We start from the raw sequence: 10040 nt of genomic DNA on the forward strand, positions 1-10040 counted from the left end.
ATAGATTTTTCTGGATAAAGGCTTTCTTGTGTGTTCCTTTTAATACTGTAGGGGTTCAGCTGATCTGTGTTTACCACCTGGAAGCTTAGCTGAATTGCGAAGACCAGTTTCCACTTGTACAGTGGATAACTTACTCACAGGACCCAAAGAAGAGCATAGTGCAGAAAGAGGAGCATTTTCTTCAGAGTTTCTTGGTATAAAATCAGTCAACTCATTTTGGGACAAATCATGTCAACTAAGTTGAAGACTCAGGTCTCCAGAGATGTGGCAATAACTTGGTAAAAAAAAACATCTCTGATGAAAAAACTGATACACAGAGGAGAGTAAAAGGATCAGTCTGATTTTTACATGTATATTCGAGCGCTGGTGATGTGGCCCTTACCGTGCTGCATAGCTAACCCAAAGAAAGGCAGAGCATCTCTGGTGGTTCAAATCCACCAGCTGCTCCTTGGGAGAGAGATAAGCAGTCTCTTCCTACTAACATTTACATCCCTGGAATCCCAACGGAGGGTCGCTTTGAGTCAGAATCAATTTGCTTGGTGTGGGTTTTTTTTGGGTGGGTTTAGACTGGAAGGCTCATCAAATCTTTCTTCTCCGTCTACAACCACAAAGCCCATGTAATCTTGCACACTGACATAGATTTTTGAAATCGCTTGCCCTGCTGCAGGGCACTGAATTAAAGATGGTAAAGCATAGACAACCTGTGTTTTTATATGGAAATAACAACCGCCAAGGTTTTACACAGAAAAAAAAATCCAAATGAATTTCAAAATACATAGCAAAACCTCTACCACAATACAAGTAAAAATTCAAGAGGAAAGTGACATATTTTGTGGAAAATGATTGGTAACATGTTTTTCTACTTCTGAAATATTTAGGCCTCCTGAATATTCAAATACAGTTTCAAATTTGATGGCCTGAGTATATTATTATTAATGATTTATCTAGCAAGTTCCCCTAAAATTACTTTTAGTACTATAAATAAAAGCCAAGTTATTTCTCCTCGAGTTTTTGGCATCATGGTATGGTCTTTAAAGATAAGTATTGCCATTTATTTTTTACAACGATATTTGGCAGTAGTCAGAAACTAATACATATGCATTAATACAAGACATATTTTTCAGAAGAATCATTTGTCAGTAAGATCTTCCCTAGAAATGGTGTCAGGACTAGAATGAGAAAGAGACTTAAGGTAGATCAAAGTGCCCTGTTGGTATCAGGAGGCAAGCTGAAAGGTCAGAAGTTCAAATTCAACAGCACCCCCTTGAAAGAAAAATGGAGGGCTTTTCTCCTAAAGCTTGACATCTAGGATTTGATGGAGGATCTTCACGCATTGGAATCGATTTAAGAGCAGTTTGGTGTTTTGGGGGACGGTAGATAAAGGAGTCTTGAGGCTTCCGTGGATTAAGCACTGGATTGCTGAGAGGCTGGTGGTTATATGCCACCTGAAGCTATGATGAAGACAGATGAGGAATTCAGCTTCCTCAAAATTTACAGCCTTGGAAAGGCTGCAGGGAATTTCTACACAGGCATATAGGTTCTCCAGGAGTTGGAAGTGACTCGATGGCAGTGGGTTTAGCATTGTTACGATGAAGAAATACCGTCAGAGGTAATGGTTAAGGAAATAAAAGTGAGTGTTATAAAGGACTCTTGCTTTTATTTATCAATCATTTTGTTCCACCTAAGAACTTGTTTTTACAGTAAGTCAAGTTTTTTGTCTATTAATTTGACAAATAAATTTAAGTCTTCTTGTGGTGTGCGGCTAAGTTGATTCTCTATCAATCCATCTCATCTGGGGGCTTCCTCTCCTGTGCTGTCCCTCCACCCTTCCAAGCATGATGTCCTTCTCCAAGGATCAGTCCCTTTTGGACACATGCCCAAAGTAAGAGTGATGGAGCTTCAGAATCCTAGCCTCCAAAGAGAAATTTATTTCACTCTCTCCAAGATAGACTTGTTTTCTTTGCAGTCCATAGTATGCACCAAAACTTAAGGACATCAATTCTTCTTCTGTCATCCTTAGTCATTCATTGTCTACCTCTCTGATGCATAGCAAGTAATTATGAAGACCATGGACAGGGTCAGGTGCACCTTAGTTTCTAGACTGACATTGTTGTTTCTCAGTATTCTGGGAAGGTCCTAACAGCAGATTTATCTAATGCAATTTTTCTTTTTATTTCCTGACTGTTGGTGCCAAAAGGGTTGATTGTGGAGCCGAGAAAGCTGTAACTGTTAACAACTTCAAACTCTTCTCCGTCCATCATGGTGCTGCCAATTGGCCCAGCAGTGAGAATCTTCATCTTCTTGATGTTGAGCTTCAGTCCACATTGAAGACTACATTCTTTAACCTTCTGCAGCCAAGAGCTTCAGGTCCTCCTCAATTTCAACAAACAAGGTTGTGTAATCCGCATAATGCAGATTGTCAATGAGTCTTCCTCCAATCCTGATGCCGCATTCCTCTTCATAAAGCCCAGTCTCCCAAATAATCTGTCCTGAATATTGATTGAAAAAGAATGGAGACAGGACTCATCCCCAACACACTCCCTTCCTGATACTGAACCATGTACTGTTTCCCTGTCCCGTTCTGAAGACTGCATCCTGGTTTAAGTATGTTTTGCATAAGCACAATCAAGTGTTTTGTGATTCCCATTCTCCTTAAGGTTTACCACAATTTGTTGTGATCCACACAGTAAAATGCCGTTGCATATTCAATGAAACATGGACAGATATCCCTCTGGTATTCTTTACTTTCTGCCAAGATCCATCTGACATTGGCAATAATGTTTCTTGTGCCATAGCCTCTTCTAAATTCTACTTGTATTTCTAGTAATTGTCAATGAACTCTTCCAGTTGTTTTTTCTGGATAATCGTCAGGATTTTGCTTGCATGTGATATGAATGATACTGTACGATAATTTTCCACACTCTGTCAGGTCACCTTTTGTTGAAGTGGGGATATATATAGATCTCTCCTAGTCAGTTGGGCAGGCCATTGTCCTCTAGATTTCTTGGCACAACCTGGTGAGCACATGCAGTGTAGCATCTGTTTGTTGAAACATGTCAATTGGTATTCATTCCATTAATTCCTGGGGCATTACCTTTTTTTGCCAAGTCCTTCAGAGCAGCCCATATGGGAGCAAGACCACATCAATATTTGTAAACGGAATAAAAACAGCCATTATTATTTTTACTCAAAACCAAACACACTGCCACTGAGTCAGAACAAACTCATAGTTTACTCAGCAGGCTTTCAGAGATAATCCATTTTTCTTTTGTGAAGCAGCTGGTGGATTTGAAGCTAAAGCCTTAGGGTTTAGAGCAAAACACTTTATCAACAGCTTAATATTAGTTGAGAGCCCTGTGTGCTTCCTGAAGATGAACAGGACTTGAAACACTTACTGATAAAGGTCAAAGACTATAGTCTTCAGTAGGAATTTTCTCACAAATTGGATCAAGGAACAATCTCATGATAAAAAGAGACCAGACTGAAGTGCTCAGAATTTCACTGTCATTAGATCTGCGATCAATGCCCACGGAAACAGCAGTCAAGAAATCAAACCATACAATACATGGAACCAAATCTGCTGCATGGAGGAAACAAAATGAAACCAGAACAAAACCGCAAAGCCTTAAAAAAGAACTTAACGCACAAACCCCCTCATTGGTACACAATCCCCCCCGCACCTCCCCAAACCCCACCCCCTAGCCCCAAATATAATCCACTCTACAACCCTCATTGCATACTCCTACGATAAAAGTAATGTCCTAAAATATAATACTTTTAGACTATTCTCTCCCCCCATAGACTTCAATGCCGTAAACATATTTCATCCAGCTTTTCTCAGTCTTAACCCCACCCCAATGCCAGCCTCATTCTACAACAATGGCACCATATAGCATAGATTATATTTGGGGGTAAGGGGTGGGGTTTGGGGAGGTGCGGGGGGGATTGTGTACCAATGAGGGAGATTTTCTTTTGCTTTTCAAGGAGAGGAGCAAAGGGGGGGAGGGGTTTGTGCGGGAAGAAGGGTGCAACAATGAATGAATGGAATCCCAAAATCTCTGTAGATGTTCATTGAAATGAAAAATAAACAACCTAAATTAAAAAAAAAGAACTTAACGCATTAAAAAGCAAATTGCTATTGTAGAGAACGAAAACATTGCTAACCCAAGCCACTGGATTTTCCAATTGTTTTATATGCGTGGGAAATGAACAGCAAATGAACAGCAAAGACTGGGAAAAATGTATGCATTTCAATTATCACTGAAGGAAAGAATATTCCGTGGCTATCAAAAGAAAAGAAAAAAAAACCCAACACAAATTTTTCTTGGAAGTAGTGTCCAACACTCCTTAGAAGCTAGGATGGTGAGAATTAGTTTCATAACTTTGGACATCTTATGTTAGGATGGACCAGTCACTGGAGAGGAATCTCATGGTTAGCAAAGCAGAGGGCCAGCAAAAAACGACCTATAACAAGATGGACTGGCACCCTGGTGCAAAAATAAGGCCAGAATTAGCAAAGTCTGTGAGGTTAGCAAAAGACTGGGTAGTGTTTCTTTTTTGCTGTGTGTAAGGTCACTATGAGGTAACTCTGGTAAGGAGTTGCACTGCCAATCCAAAGGCATGTGGTTTGAATCTACCAGCTGCTCTGTGGGAAGAAGACAGGCAATCTGTTCAGTTTACTGCCTCTGAAAATCTGCTGGAGGATCAGCTACAACTTGATGGTAAATAACAACAATAACAAGGTCATTGTAAGTCAGAAGTTACTAGATCACATCTTGAAACAATATGAGTACAAGGCAGCCTCATGCCATGTGCTTTACAAACACGTATCTCATTTAATGCTCTGACAAAACTCTCAAACTCACACATGCGAAAACTGCACCTCAGGCAGTTATCTATGTTTCTCAAAGGTATAGAACCAGTGTGCACCAGTTTGAAAACAATGTAGTTATACTACTACACTTGCTTATACAAAACCCACTAGAAATAACTTTGCATTTGATATATTTTATTAATTTATCTAAAAATTCTATATAACTAGGTCAAAATGAAGAATGACAAAACTACAAAGTTGAGCAACAAAGTTTCTCTTTTTACATAAAAATAGATGTAAAGGCAAGGAGATTTTTCTCATGAATCTCATTATATGTTTACCTGTATAGGACCAGCCAATTTCTTCAACAAGTTTTCTCTGTTGCCTGTAGTATCCATAAGCCAAATCTGTAATCAAAAACAGAGAAAAGACAATATTATCACTGTACAGAAAAATACTCATCCAGACTCATTGCATTTGAGTTAGAACCAATGCAGAGCTGACCCCCCCATGTGATCACAGGAGGAGACGGCTCATCTCGCCAGGCTGGGCCACCAGGGAGTTCAAACTCCCAGAGTGGCATCTCCTTTATGTTAACAGGGTGATGCCCAATGGAGAATGCCACCAGACAGACCTCAAGGTCCACTTGTGGAAAGAACCATTCTGGATACACATACCTTAATTATACTGTTGTTGTTAGGTGTCATCAAGTTTAATATGACTCATAGTGGCCCTACGAACAGCTGACCAGAAACCTGCCCTATCTTGTGCCATCCTCTAAAGCCCACTGCTGAAGTCACAGTGTCAATCTATCTCATTGGGGGTTTTCCTCTCATTCTCTGATCCTCTATTTTTCCAACTACAAAGTCCTTCTGCAAGGAATCACCTCACCGAACCACAAGTCCAAGGTATAAAAGATGAAGCATCATCATCGTTGTCTCAAGAAGCACTCTGGCCGCACATTTTCCGTTTGTTCTTTCGGCCGTCCACAGGATATCTTGTACTTTTCTCTAGCACCACAACTCAAAGGCATCAATTCTTCCTCTGTCATCCTTATTCATTGTCCAGGTCTCTGATGCATAATAGGTGAATGAGAAGACCATGACCTGAATCAGGTGCACCTTAGCATCCAAATTGATATCATTGTCCCTCAGTATTTTGGAGAGGTCCCTGATAGGGGAGATTTGCCCAATACATCTTCTGATTTCCTGACTGCTGGTAACAATGGTGCTGATTGTTGATTCAGACAAAATAAAGTCATTGTCAGGTTCAATCTTTTCTCCATCTATCGCAATATGTGATTCAAGTCATGGTCTTTTCTATTACTTGCTATGTATCTGTGAGCTGGACAATGAGTAAGGATGACAGAAGAAGAATTGATGCCTTTGAGTTTGAAAGTGATATATGATTGGGCATTATGGTTATGATAAGAGTCCAGAATGAAGGCAGCATACTGGAGTGTACTGGGGGTGGGGGGTGGAGATTGTATACCAATGAAAGAATTTTTCTTTTACTTTTCAAAGAGGAGAGCAAATTGGGGGGTGGGCAGGGAGAAAAATGCAACAATGAATGTATGGAAATCCAAAATCTGTGTAAACATTCATTAAAATTAATTTAAAAAATAAAAAAGGAGGGAGAGGGAGCAAAAGTAAAATAGAAACCAGCTAAGGACATGCAAAGAGACCCAGGATTTCAATTAACCCCTTGTTAAAGTCAACTAAAAACATTGTAAACCAATGTAGCTCCACCTTCTTGAAAAGACTCATTCAGGCATCGAGGCCAAGTCTCTCTTCCTGCTTACTGGAGCTCCTGTCTGGCAAGGCAATGACCAACATAGAAACAGCACCATTCAGATTTGGATGGACTGAGGGGGAGGATGGGGGAATCTCTATTTCGGCTTTTCTCTAGAGGTGCAGTGAAATGAAATGCTTTTTTACTTTTTTTCAGATCCTTGAATAGAAATCCTCTACATTTAAAAAAAGAATCTTTGTTTTCTCAGTACTCCTAAGGTCACTGGATAGCGTTATGTTGGGTTTGGGGTTTAGTTTGCTGTTTGTTTCAATTCTAGTAAAATCCCATGATTGTCTGCACTCTGTTGCTACCATATCACCTTGCCATTAAAACAGACTTTGTGCATTTCATGGAGAAAAAAAAAAAAAAAGAACTGATGCCTTTGAACTGTGGTGTTGGAGAAGAGCACTGAAGATCCCATAGACTGCCAGAAAAAGAAACAATAGATATGTCTTGGAAAAGGTGCAGCTGAAGGACTCCTTGAAGGCAAGAATGACAAAGCTTTGACTCTCTTACTTTTAACATATTGCTAAGAGATATTCTTTCTTAGAAAAGGGTAACATGCTTGGAAGGGAGAAGGGTGGAGAGGAAGACTCCTGTTGAGATGAACTGACATGGTGTGACTGCTGCAAAGGGCTCTAATATGTCAAGAAGAGTGATGATGGCACATGCTAGGAGAGGATACAGATCTGTTGTTCACTGGGCCACTATGAGTCATACTCGATTCAACGGCATTTAATAACAACAACATACCTAAATCATTCATTCTACAAATGGACCTTCATTACTCCTTCCCATGAACTCTCTCCAACATGCTTCCTCTATCTCAAGTATCTCAGAGTTTATTAGATAGAAGAAAAAGAATTACTTGAGAGAGAGAGAGAGAGAAAGAAAGAAACTGGTCCCAAAAAATGAACAAGCCTTTCATCAGCATTCTGAGAGGGCTAGTAGGGAGGATCAGAGAGGCAAACAGTCAAAGACCGTTTCCTTTTATAGGAGTCTTCAGGGAGCCTTAGAGAGGGTAGTAGTTTGCTCCAGAATTTGAGGACAGAGGTCCTGTCAATGTGTGATCAGGTCCAAGGCCTCATTAGGATCAATCAAGAGATAGACATTATTAGGTTTCTTCAAGGAATGACCCAGCCTGGGGGCAACTGTGACAATCATCCTCCAGAGTTAGTGTCAATTTTAGAGGCATGATAATGCACAGGTTAGGGACAAATCAAATGTTCTAGGTAAAGCAGGAGCAATTGAAAGGTATCCATCCCTAGACAGAGTAGGGAAAGGAAGGTCAATTTCTTTACCCTTCCCCCAAATTTTTTTATCATTATGCAAATCTAATACTTGAAAAATAATTAGAGATACTTTGGTATTTAAATCCAAGCTCAATTTGTAAAAGTTTCTAGGAGATTGGAGAGATTATCCTGCATTCCAAAACAGCTTTCTTTCTTTTTTATTATTAATTTCAATGAAAATTTACAGAGACTTTGGATTTCCATTCATTCACTGTTGCACTTTTCTCCCCTTGCAACCCCCCCCTCCCCTAGTATACTACCCTCTTGGAAAAGTAAAAGAAAAATTCTTTCATTGTTTTACAATCCCTCTGCCCAGGTCCACTTTACTATGCTGCCTTTATTCTGGACTCCTGTCATGACAAAAATAGCTAATCACATATCCCCTTTAAACAGTTTTCTCCCTCATCTGTTTCAATGCAGTATATATTACTGAACCCATCTTTCTCAGTCTCCCTCCAACCCCGAGGTCAGTCCTGTTTTACAACAGTGGCACCATGCAGTATTTGTCCTTTTGTGGCTAAGTCACTTCACTCAGCATAATGTCCTCCAGAGTCACCCATTTTGAATAATATTGCATGAGTTCCTTGTTTTTAAATGTAGCATAGTATTCCATTGTGTGAATATTCTACAGCTTCTCTATCCATTTGTTTGTTGATGGGCACTTAGGTTGTTTCCAACTCCTTGCTATTGTAAACAAAGCCACGATAAACATGGGTGTGCATTCTTTCATTGTTTTACAATGCCTCCCCCCAAGTCTACTCCACTATGCATCCTTCTAGACTCCTGTAATGACAATAATACCTAATCATATATCCCTTTTAAACAGTTTTCTCCCTCATCAGTTTCAATGCAGTACACATTATTTAACCCATCTTTCTCAGTCTCCCCCAACACCAATGTCAGTTCTGTTTACAGTGCCACTGCTATAAAACAGCTCACTTTCTAATGCAAAACAAGGTGAGCAACTTTGAGAAGATGGGACTAGAGGTATCTCCTGAGAGACAGGATGCTTTATGTCAGACAATGTAGATGAGCCTGCACAGGGTTTGCAAACCCTGATGGTGTGGTGCCTAAAGTACTCAGCTCTTAACTGAAAAGCTAGAGGTTGAGCTTTACCAGTCTCTTTGCTGGATAAAGATGAGGCACTTGGCTTCCTTAAAGATGACAACTTTGACAGCCTTCTAGGGGAGTTATGCTCTGTCCTTCATCGAGGATCAAGAATTCCTGGTGGTGTAGTATTATGTGCTGTGTCTACCAGATAGTACTGAGGTGGGGGCTGGGGTGGGGTGGGGGGATAGGTAATCTCCTTCTGTAAAGATTTACACCTCAGAAAATGCATGTGTAGGATTTGACTCGAGCGCTGTAAGTATGAGTGGAGAGTTTCTTCTTAGTGTAGTTCCTTCAGAATCGTAGCTACGCGAGTAGTGTGACTGAGGCAAATCCAGGGTTTCATAAAGGTTATCAGTGCTCATGACTTCGAGGCTCCAGATCTAAAACATGGGCCAAATTCTACGTGCTTCAAAATGAGCCATGAGCCATGCCTGCACCTAGAACTGGAGATGTTAGGATTCATCTTCTCCTTCTACTGCCATTGTTCCTTAACCCCCAGGTTGTAGTAATGTCAGAACTCAGTCCGGCTACGGTGGGTGAAATATCAATTCACCTGGTTGAGGGTCTTCCTCTTCTTTGCTGATCCTCCAACCTTCCCAGTATTATGTCCTTCTCCAAGGAATAGCACCCATTAGCAACATGTCCAAAGTATGTGAGGTGAAGCTTCATCATTCTTGCCATCAAAGAGGACTCTGGCTGCACCATCTCCCAGATACATCTGTTTCTTCTCTTGGTTGCCCATGGGATGTTCGGTGCTTTTCTCCAACACCACAGCTCAAAGACATCAATTATTTTTCTGTCATCATTATTCATTGCCCAACTCCTGGATGCATAGCTAGTAACTGGAAAGACAATGGCCTGAATCAGACATACCTTAGTTTGCAAACTGACTTCACTACTCCTCAATAATTTGGAAAGTTCCCTAACTGTGTATTTTCTCAGAGCAGTGCAGCTCCTTATTTCCTGACTGCTGGTACCAAGCAATTGTGGATTCAAGCAAGATGAAGCTGTTGACAGTTTATATCTCCTCTCCA

General features: G+C 40.5%; 1 protein-coding gene across 1 annotated transcript in view; it reads right to left on the reverse strand.

Annotated features, from left to right (window-relative positions):
* Positions 1-9368, reverse strand: part of PTPRZ1 (protein tyrosine phosphatase, receptor-type, Z polypeptide 1) — a 158262-nt gene extending 148894 nt beyond the window's left edge. Inside the window, exons 1-2 of the mRNA XM_006901805.1 lie at positions 9314-9368; positions 5155-5220 (exon numbers count right to left, since the gene is read on the reverse strand). Of these exons, the coding sequence (XP_006901867.1) occupies positions 5155-5220; positions 9314-9368 (121 nt within the window). The remainder of the gene's footprint in view (positions 1-5154; positions 5221-9313) is intronic.
* Positions 9369-10040: the final 672 nt, after the last annotated feature.

Source organism: Elephantulus edwardii, unplaced genomic scaffold (genome assembly GCF_000299155.1).
Source record: "Elephantulus edwardii isolate Elephantulus edwardi_28Jun2011 unplaced genomic scaffold, EleEdw1.0 scaffold00345, whole genome shotgun sequence".
Taxonomy (NCBI): Eukaryota; Metazoa; Chordata; class Mammalia; order Macroscelidea; family Macroscelididae; genus Elephantulus; species Elephantulus edwardii.